The following is a 23864-nucleotide window of genomic DNA, read 5'->3' on the forward strand; positions in this document are numbered from 1 at the left end:
TAAAGGATAAAATAGACAAAAAGATAAAATAGATAATGGTGGCGGCTCATTATATGAGACTCCATTATCAAGACTCTGATGGCTCGGGGGAAGAAGCTGTTGCAAAACCTGGCCGTTCTGCTCCTTATACTGCGATACCTTTTGCCCAAAGGCAGCAGAGTGAACAGTCCATGGTGGAGATGTGTGGGGTCTTTTATAATGCTGTTGGCCTTGGACAAGCAACGTTTGCACGCAATGTCCCCGATTGAAGGAAGAGAAGTCCCGAGAAGTGAACCCAAGCCTGATTTTGACAGCAAAATATCCCGACTCTACGGAGCACCGGGCCATTGATCTCTGCTGCTGCTCTTGGATTCCAAAAGATCGGAGAGGTGAGTGAGGCAGGGGAGAGAACAGAACATGAGTTTGTGGGGAGACACCACATTCTCTCCTCGTTATTGTCTGAGTCACCGTTGTGAGGTTGGCTATTTATTCCTGGGGTGGGCAGTAAACACAGTGTGTTCACCCAGAGCTACCTCCTGTAGGAGTGCAGGAAGGAACTGCAGATGCTGGTTTAAAACGGCAGCATCTCTGGAGCGATCTCACCGGAGATGCTGCCTGTCCCGCTGAGTTACTTCAGCTTTTTGTGTCTCTCTCCTTTGGGGCCCAGTGGCCTCTGTTTGCCATGAGAGGGATTGCATTTGATGACACCAGCAGTGTGGACCGAGTCTGTGGAATTCTCCGCCTCAGAGGGCGGTGGAGGCAGGTTCTCTGGATGCTTTCAAGAGAGAGCTAGATAGGGCTCTTACAAATAGCAGAGTCAGGGGATATGGGGAGAAGGCAGGAACAGGGTACTGATTGGGGATGATCAGCCATGATCATATTGAATGGCGGTGCTGGCTCAGAGGGCCGAATGGCCTACTTCTGCACCTAGGACTGTTCCAGCTGCTACGGTCAGGCAAACGCCTCCGTTGCCATGCAGTGAGAACGGAGAGGTTGAGAAGGAGTTTCTTCCCAGAGGCAATTCGGACTGTAAACGCCTATCTCATCAGGGACTAACTCTACAGAACGTTTTTCCTTCTATTATTTATTATGTAAAAGAATATGTGTGTTATGATTGTGTTTATAATTTGTTTGGTTGTTTTGTTGTTTGTCTTTTGCACAAAAAATTCTCCGCCTCAGAGGGCGGTGGAGGCCGGTTCTCTGGATACTTTTCAAGAGAGAGCTAGATAGGGCTCCTACAGATAGCAGAGTCAAGGGATATGGGGAGCAGGCAGGAACGGAGTACTGATTGGGGATGATCAGCCATGTTCACATTGTATGGAGGTGCTGGCTCGGAGGGCCGAATTGACTTGACTTGACTATTGTCTATTGTCTATTGAGCGCTGGCAAGAGCTGGGTCTACTCTGCCAGATCAAGGGACATGGCAACAATGAATGGGATTATCAGTCATGTCCAATTGAATAGTGGCGTTGGCATTAGTTTGATGTATCATATTCATAAGTGATAGGAGCAGAATTAGGATATTTGGCCCATCACGTCTACTCTGTCATTCAATCATGGCTGATCTATCTCCCTCCTAACCCCATTCTCCTGACTTGCCCACATAACCCCTGACACCCGTTCCAATCTATGTCTACTATGTTCTGTTGTGCTGAAGCAAAGCAAGAATTTAATTGTCCTATCAGGGACACATGACAATAAACTCACTTGAACTTAAACTTGAAACCAAGGAGTAGTTCACCTGGTCCCACCATTGAATATGATCATGGCTGATCTGCCCCAGTTCTCACCTCCTCCTCTCCCCAGTTCCCAACTGCCTACAATCCCCCTCGATCTTCCCAAAAGGTACCTCTCTCCACTTTGGATGCTTCTAATGAATGATCCAACACCCACTAATCTCAAGGGTAGAGAATTCCAATGACATGCTGTGCGAGTAAAAAGTTCCTCCGCAGCTCGGAGCGGCCCCTTACCCTGTAACTATATCCCCTCGTTTGAGACTCGCCCACCTGTAAAACCATCTCAGCATGTACCTTGTCATGTCCCCCGAGGAGAACGAACAAGGAGACACAGATGTATAACAAATGCTACAAGCCCCTCGGGCCAGTTATGTCAATGAGATCACGGCTCAGCTAACTCCAGACACCTGCCTTTCCCCAGTGTTCAGACATTCTGTTTGCATCCCGGATCCATATAATCTCGCAGTTACAACAATCAGAAGCTTCATCCCTCCCCCCAACAACGCTGCCTACCTCATCGGGGACCGAAACGTTAGCCATTCCTTCTCTCTAGAGATGCTGCCTGTCTCGCTGAGTTACGCCAACTTTTTGTGTCTATCTTTCTTCTCTCCAGAGATGCTGCCTGACCCACTGAGTTACTCCAGCGTTTTGTGTCCTTCTTTCGTATAAACCAGCATCTGCAGTTCTTTCTTTCTACGCCACCTCTCCATGTTCTCCAGAAATGCTGCCTGACCTCCTGAGTTACTCCAGCACATCAGCGCCTCTACTTCCCGAGAAGATTACGGAGAGTTGGTATATCAAGGACGACTCTCTCGAACTTCTACAGGTGCACAGTAGAGAGCATGCTGACTGGTTGCATCGTGGCTTGGTTCGGCAACTTGAGCGCCCAGGAGCGGAAAAGACTACAAAAAGTTGTAAACACTGCCCAGTCCATCATTGGCTCTGACCTCCCTTCCATCGAGGGGATCTATCGCAGTCGCTGCCTCAAAAAGGCTGGCAGCATCATCAAGGACCCACACCATCCTGGCCACACACTCATCTCCCCGCTGCCTTCATCGCTGCCTTATCCCCTGCAACATCCAGATTCAGGAACAGCTACTTCCCCACAGCCATCAGACTATTAAACACAACTTCAAACAAACTCTGAACATTAATAGCCCAATGCACTTTATCTGTTTATTTATTTATGTGTGTGTGTAAATATATATTCAATGGTATATGGACCCACTGATCTGTTCTGTATTTATTTATGCCTACTATATTCTGTTGTGCTGAAGCAAAGCAAGAATTTAATTGTCCTATCTGGGACACATGACAATAAACTCCCTTGAATCTTGATTCCACAGCCCACCTCTATCCGTTTTCAGGACAACCGGTGATTCTCCTAATCCCTTGAATAAGAGATCCAGGGATCCTCAGAAGGAAAGTTGTTTCTTTTTCAGCCTCAACCATAGAAACATAGAAATTAGGTGCAGGCGTAGGCCATTCGGCCCTTCGAGCCTGCACCGCCATTCAATATGATCATGGCTGATCATCCAACTCAGTATCCCGTACCTGCCTTCTCTCCATACCCTCTGATCCCCTTAGCCACAAGGGCCACATCTAACTCCCTCTTAAATATAGCCAATGAACTGTGGCCTCAACTACCCTCTGCGGCAGAGAGTTCCAGAGATTCACCACTCTCTGTGTGAAAAAAGTTCTTCTCATCTCGGTTTTAAAGGATTTCCCCCTTATCCTTAAACTGTGTGACCCGGTGTCCTGGACTTCCCCAACATCGGGAGCAATCTTCCTGCGTCTAGCCTGTCCAACCCCTTAAGAATTTTGTAAGTTTCTATAAGATCCCCTCTCAATCTCCTAAATTCTAGAGAGTATAAACCAACCACAGCTTCTTCAACCTAGCAATCCTCCTGCTAAAGACGATGGTTTAGGGGTGTCCCACTATAATTCTGGGGACCAGCCCATGGGGGTTCTGTACAGAGAGGGAGACGGTGAACCAGCCATTCTCACCTGCGTTGGAAGGGATGCTGGTTTGCATGAAAGGCAGACGCAACATGCTGGAGTAACTCAGCGGGGCAGGCAGCATCTCTGGAGAGAAGGGTGGCAGGCAGCAGCTAGATCTCCCATCTGTGTGTACACACAGCCAGTATGTAACTCCTCGCCCAGTGATCAGAAGCCTGGGCGGTCCCAGCGCCTCTTGCACAGGGTAGCTCACCCCCTTGCCCTCCTCTCCGTCTAACGATGATGTCTGTCAGTGCATGTTAGCTGTAGCCGCGGCTCTGGCAGAGACGGGCTGCGCTCCCGGCGATGAGCGCCCGGGGAATTCGCCAGGGATACCTGAAGAAATACGGTAAGGGTGTGCAACATTTGATGAGTGCGGGTGGAATGGCAGAGAGTCTTGCAGGGTGTGCAACCCGCCCCAGATAGGGAGGGGGAAGCCCTGATTCAAGTTCAGAGACTTCAAGATTCCTCAACCCGGTGAGAGAAGTGTCCAGTGAATTAAACAGCATCTTCCAGAATAACTTGTTTTCACTCTGCGTCGGAATTTCCCCCCTTGTGTTAAACTGAACCCGTTCAGGGGAGATTTCGCTGCATATGTTGCCTGCCGCATTTTAAACACCACCAACAAATATCCTGAGTTATAGTGATACAGTGTGGAAACAGGCCCTTCGGCCCAACTTGCCTACACTGGCCAACATGCCCCAGCTACACTAGTCCCACCTGCCAGCGTTATAGACAATAGACGATAGACAATAGGTGCAGGAGTAGGCCATTCGGCCCTTCGAGCCAGCACTGCCATTCAATGTGGTCATGGCTGATCATCCCCAATCAGTACCTCATTCCTGCCTTCTCCCCATATCCCCTGACTCCGCTTCTCTCTAGAGATGCTGCCTGCTCACCCGAGTTCTGTCTTTGATGTAAACCAGCATCCCTATCTTTAAGAGCCCTATCTAGCTCTCCCTTGAAAGTGTCCAGAGAACTGGCCTCCACCACCCTCTGAGGCAGAGAATTCCACAGACTCACCACTCTCTGTGAGAAAAAGTGTTTCCTCGTCTCCGTTCTAAATGCCTTACCCCTTATTCTTAAACTGTGTGTGGCCCCTGTTTCTGGGCTCCCCCCAACATCGGGAACATGTGCAGTCCATATCCCTCCAAACCTGTCCTATCCATGTACCTGTCTAACTGTTTCTTAAATGTTGGGATAGTCCCAGCCTCAACTACCTCCTCTGGGAGCTCGTTCCATACACCCACCACCCTTTGTGTGAAAAAGTGGTTGCAAAATCTACCTTCTGATAAATGTGAGTATTTTCACCTGAATGTCAAAACAATTTGTAAATTAGTCACAAGGTGTATACATGGATTTCAATTTACCAGCAATTAAAGAGATCATTCAGGTGTGGAGCAGATGGAGGCATGTGTCCATGTCTCCTGTTAGATTTCATGTCCTTTGTTAATTATTGCAGGGGACCTGTCTTATGATCCTGATTCTGCCACCTTATGTACCATCCCCGATCCTAAATGTATGGACATTATTTATTTTTTAATTGCATTTATATATTTGATCGCAATTTCATCTCAACCACTGAGAAATGTTAAACATACACACACCGTATGTGCCTCTGCAAGGGGATCAAAGTGCCTAATGCCTTGTGTGTAAGCATAGTTCCAAAACAACATTTTCACACAGAGTGTGGTCAATCTCTGGAACTCTCTGCCGCAGAGGGTAGTTGAGGCACAGTTCATTGGCTATATTTAAGAGGGAGTTAGATGTGGCCCTTGTGGCTAAGGGGATCAGGGGGTATGGAGAGAAGGCAGGTATGGGATACTGAGTTGGATGATCAGCCATGATCATATTGAATGGCGGTGCAGGCTCGAAGGGCCGAATGGCCTACTCCTGCACCTAATATCTATGTTTCTAACATGTAGAGAGCAAGGGGTAGCAGAAACAGGACTGGAGTTGAAGTCTGCTTCAGATTAAACGCTTGCAATCAAGTATTGCACCATCTCCCGGGCAAGTTCCAGCCTGCCAAAGCCTCTGAACGCTTTAAGGATTAACACCGCTAAAAGCTGATTGCTTCTTTATCCTGATGCCCTGTAATACATCATTGAATCACTTTTTAATCTGCCCAGACTCCCTCTGGCCATGCACTGAGCTACAATGCTATTAGTTTGCATTTCTGATAATGGGAAAGAAGGGGCAGGTTTCATCACTGGGATTATTGCGTGCGGGGGATTGGGAACGGCAGAGATTTGTTCAATTAGGATAATGGGATTCTTATCCAGAAACAATACTCTCGCCGCTGCCTTCATATCCTGAGTGGCCAAGTATTATATTCTGTGTGTGGGGCTCTTCCACAATCTTGCTGTGCGATTGTGAGTTGCTTCTCTGCGTTCCCTACTTTGTACAACCCAAGTTGGTGGATGGTTTGTGGCAAGTGAACTGGAATTTGGCTGGCAACACTTGGCTTACATCCTCAATAGTGTAACCCAAAGATCCTTGGTGCAACCCGCCAAGGAATTCCACCCATTGACCATGACAGCAGCCCGTGCATAGAAGACAACAGCAGTTAATAGGCTACTGGGAGTCCTGGGATCCCTTTGCCGAGGGCCGCCAGTGTGAATCTCCGCCTGTGGACTTTGGGAGCCACGGACCCCGGCAGGAAGTGGCTGATTCAGAGGTCCAAGCCACTGAGGTTGCCTTCCGTTCCGACGTCGGAGTTCCATCTCACCGGCGAGCGGGCCTGAGCGGGTGTGCTCCCCCCCCCCCCCCCCCCCAGGAAAGTCAGAGGCATTTTGAACAAGCTTACTCCAGAGAAGTTTGACAAGCTATGCCTTGAGCTCCTCAATGTGGGTGTAGACTCAAAACTGGTCCTAAAAGGGATCATTTTACTGATAGTAAAATGACTGCGGAGAATTCGGGAGGCCCCGACCATGGGCGAACATCAAGAACATCAGGGGAAGAGGACTGAACTTTGGTGCCTTCCCTCACAGTGGGAAACTTTGATTCTGCTGCTGTGTGGGGGCGTTTTATGTTGGACTCTATCGCTTGTTGTGTTCTTTTTATTTGTATGGCTGTACGGTGACCACACTGTACCAACTGGTACATGTGACAAATAAATGTATCTTGTATCTTCTTGTACTGTAAATTGCCCCTAGTGGCCGCGGTCTACGGGGAGGGAGCGGCCGCTCCAGACATTTCCAAGCCGCTGAAGAGAGTTCACCCGACGCCGGAGTTCCAGCTTCCCGGCAAGAGGGCCTGAAAACATCGGACTGGCTGCGGAGGCCACAATAGGCCCGACTATGGGTGAACAGGGGACGGGCCTAGACTTTGCTGCCTTGCCCCACAGGGGGGATGTTTTTATGTTGTTAAATTCTTTAATGTTGTGTCTTATCTTTATTAGTGTGCTGCGTTGGCAAGTCAAATTTCACTACACCATTTGGTGGATGTGATAATAAATATCCTTTGTATCCTTGTAGTGTGTAGGATAGAACTGGAGTACAGGTCGGCATGGACTCGGTGGGCTATAGGGCCTCTAAAATGTTAAAATAAAATAATCTTGCACCCCTCCTCACCTCTCCCTTTCTCATTGCGATGACTGGGCCTCACTCCAATACAGCCCTTCTATAAATCCTCTCAGAATGTTCAACCAAGCAGGAGATACAGTGTATATTGATGCATTGCGAGACTCATCCAGGCAGAGCAACACATGACTTTCTCACCACTCTCTGCGGGATTGGTTTGTGTGTAACCCCAGGCCCAGTTGGCGATCACATGCAGCCTGGCGTTTGACTTGGCTGGCAAAACTGCAACTGTCAGTAGTGCAGGCTGCCAAGAGGCTCCATCCATCAAACATGATGGCAGCATGTGCATAGAAAGCAGTGGTGAAAACAGCACATAATCCTTTTCTCCACAGATGCTACCTGGCTCACTGAGTTACTCCAGCTTTTTGTGTCTATCTTCAGTGAAAGCACCAAGCTGAGTGGGGTCCACACTGGGTGAGAGCAACTGGGCTGTGAACGCTGCTCTTTTTGAACCCTAAATTTAGAGATACAGCGCGGAAATGGCCCCATTCGGCCCACCGCGTCTGCGCCAACCACCAATCCCCGCACACTAGCACTATCCTACACACACTAGGGACAATTTACAATCACATTGAATGGCAGTGCTGGCTCGAAGGGCCAAATGACCCACTGCTGCACCTGTTGTCTATTGCGTCACAGGAAGAACGTGTAAACTCCATACAGACAGCACCCGCAGTCAGGATCAAACCCAGGTCTAAGAATAAGGAGTAAGCCATTTAGAATGGAGACGAGGAAACACTTTTTCACACAGAGAGTGGTGAGTCTGTGGAATTCTCTGCCTCAGTGGAGGCGGGTTCTCTGGATGCTTTCAAGAGAGAGCTGGATAGGGCTCTTAAAAATAGCGGAGTCAGGGGATATGGTGAGAGGGCAGGAACGGGGTACTGATTGGGGATGATCACATTGAATGGCGGTGCTGGCTTGAAGGGCTGAATGGCCTCCTCCTGCACCTATTGTCTATTGTCTCTGGCACTGTAAGGCAGCAACACTACCTCTATGCTACTGTGCCGCCTCTAGAATTATACATGACAAAGCTGACTAAATCTTAACAGAGGGTAGATGAGGAGTGGCTTCGAACCTCAGCAGCAGAGTTCACGCCCACTAAAAAGTAAAATGAATCCCAGCACATTGTTGGTCAGAGGCCGTGAATGGCAGGAACAGTATCAATGTGGAATTGCAGATGCTGGTTTACACAAAAGGTCACAAAGTGCTGAGACTCGGACAGCCCGAATGTCGGACAAAATATGACGACTCGTGCATATGTGATCTATGCAAAATGAATTTCACTGCTCTCTGCACACGTGACAATGAAGTCCCTTTGAACCATTGCAAAACTTCACATTGATCAAACTGTTTATCAATGTTTATTTGGAAACCATGTAAGCAATCCCATTAATCTCGATTTCATAATTAAACTGATGCTATGCTTCCTCATCCCGTCGCTAGGCTTGGTATCCAACTTTCCCCTATGTCTCTGTCACCATCCAGATGTTGTTTGCTCAGGATACATTCCAGCTGTTGGTGAAGCCAGGGTTCATCTCTACCAGTGGGACAAAGGCAATGCAGCCTAAAGATGAGGAGCAATCCAAAGTTAACAACAGCAAAGGGTTTAAGTTGTCTTTGTGTCATTGATGTTGTTTATGCTGTGGTCGGATCTCTTGGGTTTGTGTAGAGTTCAGTTTATTGTACGGGGGTACAGTGAAAAGCTTTTGTTGCGCTCTAAGTTCAAGTTCAAGTTCAAGTGAGTTTATTGTCATGTGTCCCTGATAGGACAATGAAATTCTTGCTTTGCTTCAGCACAACAAAACATAGTTGAGGCATTGACTACAAAACACATGAATAAATAAACTGATCAAGTGCAAATAACAGATAATGGGTTATTAATAATCAGAGTTTTGTCCGAGCCAGGTTTAATAGCCTGATGGCTGTGGGGAAGTAGCTATTCCTGAACCTGGTCGTTGCAGTCTTCCGGCTCCTGTACCTCTACCTGAAGGTAGCAGGGAGATGAGTGTGTGGCCAGGATGGTGTGTGGGTCTTTGATGATACTGCCAGCCTTTTTGAGGCAGCGACTGCGATAAATCCCCTCGATGGAAGGAAGGTCAGAGCCGATGATGGACTGGGCAGTGTTTACTACTTTTTGTAGTCTCTTCCTCTCCAGGGCGCTCAAGTTGCCGAACCAAGCCACGATGCAACCGGTCAGCATGCTCTGTACTGTGCACCTGTAGAAGTTAGAGAGAGTCCTCCTTGACAAACCGACTCTCCGTAATCTTCTCAGGAAGTAGAGGCGCTGATGAGCTTTCTTGATGATTGCATCAGTGTTCTCGGACCAGGAAAGATCTTCAGAGATGTGCACGCCCAGGAATTTGAAGCTCTTGACCCTTTCAACCATTGACCCGTTGATATAAACGGGACTGTGGTTCCCCATCCTGCTCCTTCCAAAGTCCACAATCAGTTCCTTGGTTTTGCTGGTGTAGAGGGCCAGGTTATTGTGCTGGCACCATATGGACCGTTGCTCGATCTCTCTTCTATACTTGGACTCATCCCCATCAGTGATACGTCCCCTAACAGTGGTGTCGTCAGTGAACTTGATGATGGAGTTCACACTAGTCCGCTGCTAACCAGTCAGAGAAAAGACAATACATGATTGTTGACAATACATGACAATGACAATTAAAATTGAATCTGAATCTGAATCTGAATGATTACAATCGAGCCATCCACAGAGTACAGATACATGATATAGGGAATAACGTGAATAATGTTTAGTGTAAGATAAAGCCAATACAGTCTGATCAAAGGTAGTCCGAGGATCTCCAAAGAGATACGTAGATAGTAGTTCAGGACTGCTCTCTAGTTGTAGAAGGGCAAAAGTACTGTAACTCTTCCTTCCCCACTCCAGAAACAGTACCAGCAGTTGCTGTGTGCAATTATCTCTGGAAATCTCGATCGCCCCCCCTCCACATCTCCCTCCTCTCTCAGGGTCCTCCCGGCCCAGAAACTTCATTGACCAAGTTCTTGGCCGCCCATCCCAGTCTTGTTTGGTTTTGGTATACAACTTTCCCTAATCCCTTTGTCACTTTCCAGATGTTCGCCTCCATCCCCGGATATGTTCCAGCTGCCGATATGGAGAGTTCCAGGAACTACAGAGTCCGCGCGTGATTCTCAGAACCACTTGAGCCAACGTCTGTTGGGTTGTCTGGGTCAGTGGGCAAGGCCCAAGCATTTGTTTTCTGTTTGACCCCATTCCCTTAAGGGGTTGGACAGGCTAGATGCAGGAAGATTGTTCCCGATGTTAGGGAAGTCCAGGACAAGGGGTCACACAGTTTAAGGATAAGGGGGAAATCCTTTAAAACCGAGATGAGAAGAACTTTTTTCACACAGAGAGTGGTGAATCTGTGGAACTCTCTGCCACAGAGGGTAGTTGAGGCACAGTTCATTGGCTATATTTAAGAGGGAGTTAGATGTGGCCCTTGTGGCTAAAGGGGTCAGGAGGTATGGAGAGAAGGCAGGTACGGGATACTGAGTTGGATGATCAGCCATGATCATATTGAATGGCGGTGCAGGCTCGAAGGGCCGAATGGCCTACTCCTGCACCTAATTTCTATGTTTCTATGTTTCCCTCTCTCCAGAGATGCTGCCTGTCCCGCTGAGTTACTCCAGCATCTTTGGTTTAAACCAGCATCCGCAGTTCCTTCCTACACATTTGTTTTCTGTAGCACCTTTTGGGAGAGAACGCCTGAGAGAGGTGGAGGTGGCCTCTATGGGCTTCTCTGAGGGATGCTCTTCAAAGTGAATGAATGAATGAATGAATGCATGTATGAATGAATGCATGGATGAATTAATGTATGAATGAATGAATGAATGCATGAATGAATGAATGAATGAATGCATGCATGAATGAATGAATGATTGATTGAATGAATGAATGCATGAATGAATGAATGAATGAATGTATGAATGAATGAATGTATGAATGAATGAATGATGAATGAATGAATGTATGATGAATGAATGAATGAATGAATGCATGATGAATGAATGAATGAATGAATGATGAATGAATGAATGAATGCATGATGAATGAATGAATGATGAATGAATGAATGAATGCATGAATGAATGAATGAATGATTGAATGATGAATGGATGAATGATTGATTGAATGAATGAATGAATGAATGAATGAATGAAACATAACCAAACATAAACCAAATAAATAATTAGATCTCAAGCCAGGTGTTGAACAGCCAGGAAAAAACATTTTTCACACAGAGAGTGGTGAATCTGTGGTATTCTCTGCCACAGAAGGTAGTTGAGGCCACAGTTCATTGGCTATATTTAAGAGGGAGTTAGATGTGGCCCTTGTGGCTAAAGGGATCAGGGGGTATGGAGAGAAGGCAGGTACAGGATACAGAGTTGGATGATCAGCCATGATCATATTGAATGGCGGTGCAGGCTCGAAGGGCCGAATGGCCTACTCCTGCACCTATTTTCTATGTTTCTATGCTGTTGTATCTCCGTCAATGTCTGCCAGGCCCTGAGCTCCATTAGGTGGGTGGTAGAGCAGACACCCAGAGATGACAAGATTGGCAACTCTACTGCTGATCCACTGCGATGCCCTTACAGTTTAACCACCAGTTTAACAGAAACAAAAAAACATGAATGATTCAGTCTTACTATTGACAAGGGCTTCACTGCCAAATAACCACCGACCCCCGACCTTGCCATATGCTAGTGCTGGATGCAGTCAGTTTAGGATTAGAGATGTAATTCTATTTCTAGAAATCTGAACTATAAACAGAAAATACTGGAACACTATCTTTTTCCAGCATTTGCTATTTTTGTTTATGTTTAGGATTAGGTTTGGCATGGATTTTGTTCGAGACATGTTGCATGGTGGTGCAGCGGTAGAGTCACAGCGCCATAGACCCGGGTTCGATCCTAACGACGAGTGCTGTCTGTACGGAGTTTGTACGTTCTCTCTGTGACCCGCGTGGGTTTCCTCTGGGTGCTCCGGTTTCCTCCCACACCCCAAAGACACACTGGTTTGTAGGCTTTGGTTAAAAAATTGTAAATTGTCCCTAGTGTGTAGGATAGTGCTAGTGTACGGGGTGATCACTGATCATAGAAACATAACATAGAAACATAGAAATTAGGTGCAGGAGTAGGCCATTCGGCCCTTCGAGCCTGCACCGCCATTCAATATGATCATGGCTGATCATCCAACTCAGTATCCCGTACCTGCCTTCTCTCCATACCCCCTGATCCCCTTAGCCACAAGGGCCACATCTAACTCCCTCTTAAATATAGCCAATGAACTGGCCTCAACTACCCTCTGTGGCAGAGAGTTCCAGAGATTCACCACTCTCTGTGTAACAAAAAAAGTTCTTCTCATCTCGGTTTTAAAGGATTTCCCTCTTATACTTAAGCTGTGACCCCTTGTCCTGGACTTCCCTAACATCGGGAACAATCTTCCTGCATCTAGCCTGTCCAACCCCTTAAGAATTTTGTAGTTTCTATAAGATCCCCTCTCAATCTTCTAAATTCTAGAGAGTATAAACCAAGTCTATCCAATCTTTCTTCATAAGACAGTCCTGACATCCCAGGAATCAGTCTGGTGAACCGTCTCTGCACTCCCTCTATGGCAATAATGTCCTTCCTCAGATTTGGAGACCAAAACTGTACGCAATACTCCAGGTGTGGTCTCACCAAGACCCTGTACAACTGCAGTAGAAACTCCCTGCTCCTATACTCAAATCCTTTTGCAATGAAAGCTAACATACCATTCGCTTTCTTTACTGCCTGCTGCACCTGCATGCCTACCTTCAATGACCCCCATGACACCCAGGTCTCGTAGGCTTTCTCCCCCTTTGTAAATCGGCCACCATTTAGATAATAGTCTGCTAGTGTTTTTGCCACCAAAATGGATCAGTGCAGCCTCGGTGGGCCACGCTGAACCTCTACAGTCTAAAGTCTAACTCTAAGCCTGACTGTTTTCTTTTGCTTGCAGGGGGCTTTGTCTTCAAGCAATGGAAGGAGAAGTTCTTCTTCCTGTCGCTGAGAGGCTCCCTGGCCATCTGCCGTGACCACGACTCGCTCCCCGAGGCGGAGGTGCCGCTGGATACCAGCTGCCATGCCATCCTGAAGGGCAGCCAGATCAGCGACTTGCCCCGGCTGCCCCTGGGTGCGGAGAGGGACTGCTGCTTGGGCCTGGTCCTCAGCAAGGGCAAGCTGCTTCTCCTGCTGGCCGCGGACAGTGAAGACTCCAGGTACGTCCTCAGGGGAGCCATCTTACCTGAGCTCGGAGGGGGGGGGGCTCCACATGACCCCTGAACTTTGACATTCAGCGTCGCACTGCTTGGGTAACTCAGGTTAGAGTCAGCATGGAAACAGGCCCTTTGACCCCTTGCCCAAGCCAATCAACCAAGTAGACCTGATGGGCTGAATGGCCTAATCCTGTTCCTAGAACCTATGAACATATCTATCAGCTTCTCCTGAGGACATCAAAACTGTTTTTATCCACGAGTAGTTGCTCTACTCAACGGTCCAAAATCTGTAGCCTACCTTTGATCTGGTATTTTGTTAGTTCACATGCTGTTTTATCATTAATGTTTTATTATTATTAATGTTTAGTGTTTTCTGAGTCATTCGTAACTGACACTGTATGTCATGTTGTTACTTGTGGGCGGAGCACCAAGGCAAATTCCTTGTATGTGAATACTTGGCCAATAAACGCACTTACTTACTTATTATTCCTACTTTCTACACCAAATCTTGAATTCTGTTTCACGATTTCTTGTGTGTAAAATGAGATTAGAATAGATGAGTATATGATGGTCGGCATGGACACGCTGGGCCGAAGGGCCTGTTTCCATGCTTCGGGCTCTATGATCTTTTCAAAGATTTCCTCGAAGTTCAAATGGCCCACACAAACAGGTATATTCATGAAGTATTCTGCCGGTGGCAACCACGAAAAACATCCAACAGTGGTGTAAGTGGAAGAGCAGCAATCTCACAGCTCCAATGACCTGGGTTCGATCCTGACCTTTGGTGCTATCTCTGTGGAGTTTGCACATTCTCCCTGTGATCTCCCCCCCACCTTCCATAGACATGTAGGTTGCTGGGTTAATTGGCTGCTGTCAATAGCTGGTTGAGGGTCAGAATGGACAGGGTGGGCCGAAGGGCCTGTTCCCGTGCTTCCTAATTCTTTGACTCTAGATTTGTTGAATGTGATCCATATTATGATTTCCAAGTGCCCCATTTCCCCCTCCCAATTTTGGTCACTGCGGTCGGCATGGAAACCAAGAGCATGGGCCTGGGTGTTCATGAGTTGACATGTCATCGGAGTAGAATTAGGCCGTTCGGCCCTTTGAGTCCACTCTACCATTCAACCATGGCTGATCTATCTTTCCCTCTCAACCCCACTCCTGCCTTCTCCCCATGACCTTTGACGACAGATGGCGCAATGGGCTAAGTGTTCGGCTGGCGACCGGAATGTAGCCGGTTCGAATCCCGCTTGGAGTGCATACTGTCGTTGTGTCCTTGGGGCAAGACACTTCACCCACCTTTGCCTGTGTGTAATTGTAATGTAATTATGTGAAGCACTTTGGGGTCAATGCAAGTTGACTAAAAGTGTGCTATATAAATAAGATTATTATTATTATTATTATTATTGACACTATTACTAATAGTAAGATTAAACGAGAACATACCAGTTTGAAGTTTGATCTTTATTTTATGAGGAGTTACGATGAGGGATTACGTGCCCTCCGCTCCCACCCCTCATAAAGGCCATCTGGAAGTTCTAGCCATGACTTATCTTACTATTATGCTTCGGTAACCATTATCTGTGATTTCACACCACTGCTTTGAAGATTGACGCATGTGCGGCTGGAGGGAGTCTTCTTCACGTAGCCACTCACGTGACTCCGAAGTAAAATCAATAATCTGTCGATTTCCGCTTTTAAAATACCGAATACTTAGGCTCCACAGCCATCTGTGGCAATAAATTCCACAGATTCACTGCCCCCTAATTAAAGAAAATACTCCTCATCTCTTTGCTAAAGGTACATCCATTTATTCTGAGGCCGTGCCTCTGGTCCTCGACTGTCCCACTAGTGGAAACATCCTCTCATCATCCACTCTATCCAGGCCTTCCACTATTCGGTAATTCAATACAAAATGATCTGATAGTTGTCCTTGCTAACCTTGCAATGGGCAGCCTCTCCTCAAATAGATGTTTCCTCAGGATAGTTGGATGATCAGCCATGATCATATTGAATGGTGGTGCAGGCTCGAAGGGCCGAATGGCCTACTCCTGCACCTAATTTCTATGTTTCTATGTTTCTATATGACCCCTGACTAATCTCACCAGCCTGTTACCAAAGAGAATATTTCCCCGATATTAACTCTTTCTCGACCCAAAACGTTCCTTCGCTCCACAGATCCCGCCTCACCCGCTGAGTTTCTCCAGCATTTTTGTCTACCTTCGATTGTTCCAGCACCTGCAGTTACTTCTTAAGCATTAACTCTTTCTTTTATCTGTTCTTTTAACGCAGTCAATGGATAAAGGTGCTTAAGAAAGTGAAAGAGGTAAGATGGTCCATTTAGTGGGTCTCAACAATGCAGTTTTTGACGGGGAGGGATGGGGGGGGGTGACATTTTCTTGTTCAGTTTAGTTTCGAGATACGACGTGGAAACAGGCCCTTCAGCCCACCGAGTCCACAACGAACATCGATCACCTCATGCCCACGTCCTATGCTATCCCACTTTCATATCCTAAGCATTCGAGACAATTTACAGAACTCAATTCACCTACAAATCAACATATCTTTGGGATGTGGAGGGAACTGGAGCAGCTGGAGAGAGCCCACGCGGTCACAGGAAGAACGTGCAAACTCCGCACAGACAGCACACGTAGTCAGGATCAAATCCGGGTCTCTAGCGCTGTGACAACTCCATACCAGGCAGCAACTCTACCGCTGCACCACTGTGCTGCCCAATGGTATGATGCTAGTCAACTAGCAGATGGATGGGCTTATGGTAGGAATGGTTTAGAGTGATTGGGGCCAAAAGCAGTCAGGTGGGACCACAGTAGGTCTGGCTCAGTGGAGCCGAAGGGCCTTTCTGTGCTGTATGACTCTTATGACTCTGTCCAAAAGACCTTTAAAGAACAAGAAAATCAAACTGAATTTTTAATAACTTCAATTTCTCCATTACTTTTTTCCCTTTTGAAATGGAGATAATAGAAATTAAAATTGAGTTCACAATTCTTGCCTCGTTTAACTAAGCCCTGCAGAGGAGTAAGGCAGTCTTGTTGCTATTGTTCAGTGAGACCTTGAATGTTTGGCACAGTTTGGTCTTTTTAACTAAATAAATCACATTCCCATGAATGTGCATTGCGGATTCACTGGATGGGTTCCAGGGAAATAGAGTTTACTGAATGAGGAGAGGTTCAGTACACTGTATCCTCCAGATTTTTAGAAATCTGGTTCAATAATAATAATAATAATAATGGATGGGATTTATATAGCACCTTTCTAGAGACTCAAGGTGCTTTACATCGCATTATTCATTCATTCCTCAGTCACACTCGGTGGTGGTGAGCTACTTCTGTAGCCACAGCTGTCCTGGGGCAGACTGACGGAAGCGTGGCTGCTAATCTGCCCCTCCGACCACCACCAATCACTCACTCACACACATTCACACGCAGGCAAAGGTGGGTGAAGTGTCTTGCCCAAGGACAACGCTTAGCCCATTGCGCCATCTGTTGCCCCTAAATAATGACTTCTGGTGCTGTCTGTGTGGAGTTTGACGTTCTCCCTGTGACCACATCGATTCCCTCCGGGTTCTCTGGTCTCCTCCCACGTCTCAAAGACGTGCGGGAATGCAGGATAATTGGCCCCTGTAAATTGCCCCTGGTGAGTGGGGAAGTGGATGCAAACGTGGGATAGAACTAGTGTGAATGGGTGATTGGTGCATGCCATGGACATGATGGGCTGAAGGGCCTGTTTCCACTCTGTATCTTTCAACTCTAATCAACGCCAAGTCAACTTCAACGGTCACCCAAAGACCATATGGTTTTAACATTGGCCAGCACTGCCCTTTTCTCAAACACTCAGCATACCAGGCAGTATCTGTGGAGAGAGAGAAACAGTTCTGGTCCGAAATCTTCATTTAAGCTGGAAACCGATGAAGGGTCATGGATCTAAAGCAGTTTTCTTTCTCCAAAGTTACACCTTGGCCTGCTGAGTTATTACAACATTTAATGTTTAACTTACTTCAGACAAATCCCCTCTCCAGTGTGGGATATATCCTAAACCACTGAGAGATGTGAAGTGGAAACATGTTGGCCACAAAGGGCTTAGTGGTAGAGTTGCTGCCTTACAGCGCCAGAGACCCATATTCAATCCTGACATCGAGTGTTGTCTGTACGGAGTTTGTACGTTCTCCCTGTGACCTGCGTGGGTTTTCTCCGGGTGCTCCGGTTTCCTCCCACACTCCAAAGTCGCACAGGCTTGTACGTTAATTGGTTTGATAAAACTGTGAAGTTGTCCCTCGTGTTAGTGTGTGGGGATTGCTGGTCGGTATGGACTCGATGGGCTGAAGGGCCTGTTTCTACGCTGTATCTCTAAACTAAACTAATCCTCGTGGATATGGGACTGCAGAATTCCCTTCTCGTTGTCCTGCTCCCTTTGCAGGGTTGAAGAACTGTCAGTCTGAAGAAGGGTTTCGGCCCGAAACGTTGCCTATTTCCTTCGCTCCATAGATGCTGCTGCACCCGCTGACTTTCTCCAGCTTTTTTGTGTACCTTCGATTTTCCAGCATCTGCTGTTCCTTCTTAAACCCTTTGCAGGTTTGTTCCTCTGCCATACTAACCACTCGCTCATTTCACTTCTCTTTCTTTTCTTTCAAAGTCCATTACGCCCAGCGTGCCCACGTGCATGATCCATGTTGATAAACAACGCAGAGTGTCCTTCAGAGAGAAGGAGTGTGCGGCAACTGTGAATCCATGTCAGCAACATGAAGGTAAAGCTTGAGTTTGTCCCCTCTCCTTCTCTCACCTGCTGAAGGGGTGACGAATCTTCGGGATGTGTGCCTACCTCCTATAACACCATATGACACTGGAGCAGATTTACGCTATTAAGCCTTTCGAGTCTACTCTACCATTCAATCATGGATGATCAATTTTTCCCTCTCAACCCCATTCTCCTGCCTTCTCCCCGTAAGCTTTGATAACCTTACTAATCAAGAATCTATCGATCTCCACTTTAAAAATGCCCAATGACTTGACCTCCACGTCCGTCTGTGGCAATGAATTCCACAGATTCAATAATCTTAGCCTGAATGCATGGCCCTAATCTTAATCCTAACCCTAAATTATGGCCCTAATACAAATTCTAATGCTTGGCTCTAACCCTAACGTATAGTCCTAATGCTTATCCTAACCTTAATGCATGGTCCTAACCTTAAGGGAAAGATAGATATATTCTTGTTTAGTCTGGGTGTCAAAGGTTATGGGGAGAAGGCAGGAGAATGGCGTTAGGGAGAGGTAGCTCAGCCATGATTGAATAGCAGAGTAGACTTGATGGGCCGAATAACTCTTCTATCACTTATGAACTTAGGAACTTAATGGATGGCCCTAATCCTAACCCTAATGCTTGGGAACCCTAATAGTAATACATTTGGGTTGAAACTCTAATGTATGGACCTAATCCTAACCCTAACCAAAATGGATGACCTTAATCCCATCCCTAATGAATGACCCTAATCCTAACCTTATATGTAATGCAGCTGCCACACCCCCATGTTGAGTTGATGTTTAGTTTAGAGATACATCGCAGAAACAGGCCCTTCGGTCCACCAAGTCCACACCGACCTGTGATCCCTGCACATTAAAATTATCCTACACACACTAGGGACAATTTACATTTATACCAAGCAAATTAACCTACAAACCTGTACGTCTTTGGAGTGTGGGAGAAAACCGGATACCTGGAGAAAACTCACGGGGAGAACGTACAAACTCCTTACAGACAGCACCCATATCGGGTCCCTTGCGCTGTAAGGCAGTAACTCTACCGTTGCGCCATCGTGCCGTCCACGATGTAATTTGACGCGGCGAGTAAGTTTGGTGACATTTTGCTCCCGTTTCCAGCTGCAGCCAGACCGACCAGGAGCAAGGTGCGGTGGTCAGCGGCCTGCCTCCGCCACGGAGCCCCGTCCCGCAAGGTGGTCAGGGCCGCCTGCCTACTGGTGGGGGGAGCGGCCGTCGGCCCAACCCTGGGTTACACCGTGACATCGCCTGGCGCCCAGCCCAGCGACACCGCCTTGCCGGACTTCAAGGAGCTCGGCATCCATTCGGCGGACGGCTGCCAAGAGGCCGATTGTGGCTACAACCCATTCGACTGTGAAACCATGGACCACGACTTTGACACTTTTGACTTTGGGGGGTTTGCATTTTAGATCATAGACAATAGACTATAGATGCAGGAGTGGGCCATTCGGCCCTTTGAGCCAGCACCGCCATTCACTGTGATCATGGCTGATCATCCACAATCAGTACCCCGTTCCTGCCTTCTCCCCACATCCCCTGACTCCACCATCTTTAAGAGCTCTCTCTAACGCTCTGTTGAAAACATCCAGTGAATTGGCTTCCACCGCCCTCTGAGGCAGAGAATTCCACAGATTCACAACTCTTTGTGTAAAAAAGTGTTTCCTCGTCTCCGTTCTAAATGGCTTACCCCTTATTCTTAAACTGTGTGTGGCCCCTGGTTCTGGACTCACCCAACATTGGCAACATGTTTCCTGCCTCTAGCGTGTCCAAACCCTTAATAATCTAATATGTTTCATCAACCTTACCTGTGTCTTCCCTCTAGATCCCTACAAGGCCCACACTAGCTTCAACAAAAGCTTCCAATGAACCTCAAGAAATTGAGGAGTAATCTCCTCCACTTTTTTGTTTCATGCTTATAATTGTTCTTATGACGTAGGAGGCCATTTGGCCCATCGATCTATGCTAGGTTTTGAAGCATTCCCATCAGTCCCCTTCCCATACACTTGTAAGCAGCCCCTTTGGGGTTGATAGGCATAGATAGAGTGGACATGGAAAGGATGTTGCCGGAATTAGGAGAGTCTAGGATCAGAGGGCACAGCCTCAGAATCAAAGAACCTACCTTTAGAATGGAAATGAGGAGGAATTTCTTTAGCCAGAAGCTGGTGAATCTGTGGAATTCATTGCCACAGGCGGCTGTGGGGGCCAAGTCATTGGGTATTTTTAAAGTGAAGGTTCCTGATTAGTACGGGTGTCAAAGGTTATGGGGAGTAGGCAGGAGAATGGGGTCGAGAGGGAAAAAGAGATCCACCATGAGTGAATGGTGGAGTAGTTTGATGGGCCGAATGGCCGAGTTCTCCTCCTATCTCTTATGGTCTTTCTACGAACATGTTCAATAAAAGGGTGGTGGATTGGATGAGAATTAATGTATGGAGATATGTTTAGTTTAGAGATACAGCATGGAAACAGGCCCTTCAGCCCTACACTAGTTCTATGTTATCCCAGTTTCACACCCTACAGACCAGGAGCAATTTACAGAAGGCAATGAACCTATAACCTGTTTAAGAAGGAACTGCAGATGCTGGAAAATCGAAGGTAGACAAAAGTGCTGGAGAAACTCAGCGGGCGAGGCAGCATCTATGGAGCGAAGGAAATAGGCAACGTTTCGGGCCGAAACCCTTCTTCAGATGCAACCTATAACAAGTCAAGTCAAGTTTATTTATCACATACACATACAAGATGTGCAGTGAAATGAAAGTGGCAATGCCTGCGGATTGTGCAAGAAAAAGAATAGACCAGGATCAGTATTTACATAATAGAAAAAAAACAGCAATTTTAAAAAGACACATTAACCTGTATGTCTTTGGAGTGGGAGAGAAATCCGGTGAGCCCAGAAAAAACCCACGCAGTCACAGGGAGAAGGTACAATCTCTATACAAACGGCACTCCGAGTCAGGATCAAAGCAGGTCTCTGGCGCTTGGAGGTAACAACTCTACCCCTGCACCACTGTGCTGCCCTGTGCCATGATGTGCTGAAATCTCCCATCAAAGCTGGTGACCACATAGCGGCCATTTTGTATCTCTATGGGTTGGGCTGTGTTATATTTACTAAACATTAGCGAACGGAACTAATAGGGGAGTTCCAGTTACTTTCCAGGAATCTGGAGTCAATTATTTGGAAAGGCCGATAGTGTCTTGTTCACCAGGTTCTGTTTCTCTCATCAGGTTGGCTGGGGCCTCATTTTTGCAGGCGAAAATGCAATCTTTAAAGGAACAGGAGCGAAGATTCCCCATTCACTCCCCTCAAACTCACCCAGACCTTGTTTCCCACACTCGCTTCCAACCCACCAGGGCCACATTTCCCACACTCTTTAAACAATTCAAGTTGAAGGTGGACACAGAATGCTGGAGTAACTGTGCGGGACCGGCAGTGTCTCTGGAGAGAAGGAATGGGTGATGTTTCTGGTTGAGACCCTTCTTCAGACCCGAAACGTCTCGACCCAAAACGTCACCCGTTCCTTCTATCCAGAGATGCTGCCCATCCCGCCGAGTTACTCCAGCGTTTTGTGTCTATCTTCGATTTAAACTGGCATCTGCAGTTCCTTCCTTCGCATGAAGTCAAGTTGAGTTTATTGCTGCATGCACAAGTACATGTCCCACTTGGGCGTCATTTGCGTGTCATTTACGTGACATTATTTACGCGTCACGGTGCACGACGCTCGCATGGTGATCGTGATAGAAACATAGAAAATAGGTGCAGGAGTAGGCCATTCGGCCCTTCGAACCTGCACCGCCATTCAATACGATCATGGCTGATCATCCAACTCAGTATCCTGTACCTGCCTTCTCTTCATACCCCCTGATCCCTTTAGCCACATCTAACTACCTCTTAAATATAGCCAATGAACTGGCCTCAACTACTTTCTGTGGCAGAGAATTCCAGAGATTCGCCACTCTCTGTGTGAATTTTTTTTTTCTCATCTCGGTCCTAAAGGATTTCCCCTTTATCCTTAAACTGTGACCCCTTGTCCTGGACTTCCCCAACATCGGGAATAATCTTCCTGCATCTAGCCAGTCCAACCCCTTAAGAATTTTGTAAGTTTCTATAAGATCCCCCCTCAATCTTCTAAATTCTAGCGAGTACAAGCCGAGTCTATCCAGTCTTTCTTCATATGAAAGTCCTGCCGTCCCAGGAATCCAGCAATGGGAATTTCTAAAACTATGAACAATTTGAAAACAATGATAATCTTTACTGCGCATAGTAGCAATGGTTCAATCACTGGTTCAATGACTCAAGTCAGACAACATCTCTGGAGAAAAAGGATGGGTGAGGTCTGAAGAAGGGTCCCAACCCGAAACATCACCCATCCTTTATCTCCGGAGATGCTGCCTGACCCGCTGAGTTACTCCAGCACTTTGTGTCTATCTTCTGTACACTGTGGATAGCTGGACTGTCATTGTGGTTAGTCTTTCCACTGACTAGTTATCATTCAACAAAAGCTTTTCACTGTACCTTGGTACACGTGACAATAAACTAGAACTAACCAGGAGGACAGAGTGGGAGAAAGGCGCCACTTCATGAGGTTTTGTGTTTCAATTTGTTGAGAATGCATCCAAGCGTTTCCACAACAGTGTAGCTCCAGACCAATAAGTGAATCAGACCAAAACTGCGGGTTCCTGTATCAAACATGCCCAGAAATATTCCACTTTCTCTGGCTCTACATTAAGTGGATCCCACAACTAAAAATAACATGCATAGACAGCTCAAATTGTCCAGAAAACATTTTCAAAAAAATTATTTCCATCTGGATTGGGAGACTTGCAAAAGTATCATTACTTCAAGACGACAGCGAGGCCTCAGCTTGGCTCCTTTGGTTAAGGGCAGTGGCTATATTGTGTTATGAATGATTTCAGGCACGAATATCCCACTGCTCTGACTTTAACAGGCATGCTACTGCGATTGAGAACTTCATTGCAAGCAAGTCCATGATCTGAGAGAATTCAGGTTAAAGACTGGATCTGTCGGGCTGAATGGCCTGCTTCAGAGTTGCAAACATTCAGTAACTTGGTTAATAGGGTAGAACCGAGGAATTGCAGATACTGGTTTGTACAAAATGTTGGAGTAATTCTGCAGAGTGTCACCTATCCATGTTCTCCAGAGATGCTGCCGGACCCGCTGAGTTACCCCAGCATTCTGTGACTACAGTCAGAGTTATACACTGTGGAAACAGGCCCTTTGGTCTAACTTGCCGACACTCACCAGCATATCCCATCTACGCAAGTCCCACTCTCTGGCATTTGTGGCACATATCCTATCCTGCCAATGTACCTGTGTGAGAAAGAACTGCAGATGCTGGATAAAATCGAAGGTAGACACAAAATGCTGGAGTAACTCAACAGGCGAGGCAGCATCTACGGAGAGAAGGAACGGGTGACGTTTCAAGTCGACGTTCCAGAGATGCTGCCTCACCAACTGAGTTACTCCAGCATTTTGTGTCTACCTACCAATGTACCTGTCAT

The 23864-nt window shown here is 46.9% G+C and overlaps 1 protein-coding gene across 1 annotated transcript; it reads left to right on the top strand.

Annotated features, from left to right (window-relative positions):
* The first annotated feature begins 3530 nt into the window (after window positions 1-3530).
* On the top strand, window positions 3531-21862 carry si:ch1073-83n3.2 (uncharacterized). The gene is made up of 5 exons (XM_055663688.1): window positions 3531-4062; window positions 13302-13560; window positions 15850-15883; window positions 18208-18319; window positions 19449-21862. Exons 1-5 carry the CDS (start codon window positions 4020-4022, stop codon window positions 19754-19756), a joined length of 756 nt encoding a protein of 251 aa, XP_055519663.1. The 5' UTR covers window positions 3531-4019; the 3' UTR covers window positions 19757-21862.
* The last annotated feature ends 2002 nt before the right edge of the window (window positions 21863-23864 follow it).

The sequence above is a fragment of the Leucoraja erinacea genome, chromosome 38, assembly GCF_028641065.1.
Source record: "Leucoraja erinacea ecotype New England chromosome 38, Leri_hhj_1, whole genome shotgun sequence".
NCBI lineage: Eukaryota > Metazoa > Chordata > Chondrichthyes > Rajiformes > Rajidae > Leucoraja > Leucoraja erinaceus.

What these genes read in the sequence shown, in the direction of transcription:
- si:ch1073-83n3.2 (XM_055663688.1), top strand. Translation starts at nt 4,020, where the DNA reads ATGAGCGCCCGGGGAATTCGCCAGGGATACCTGAAGAAATACG. An exon ending in GCGGACAGTGAAGACTCCAG is followed by an intron (nt 13,561 to 15,849) that starts GTACGTCCTCAG and finishes CTTTTAACGCAG; the next exon opens with TCAATGGATAAAGGTGCTTA. An exon ending in TCCATGTCAGCAACATGAAG is followed by an intron (nt 18,320 to 19,448) that starts GTAAAGCTTGAG and finishes TCCCGTTTCCAG; the next exon opens with CTGCAGCCAGACCGACCAGG.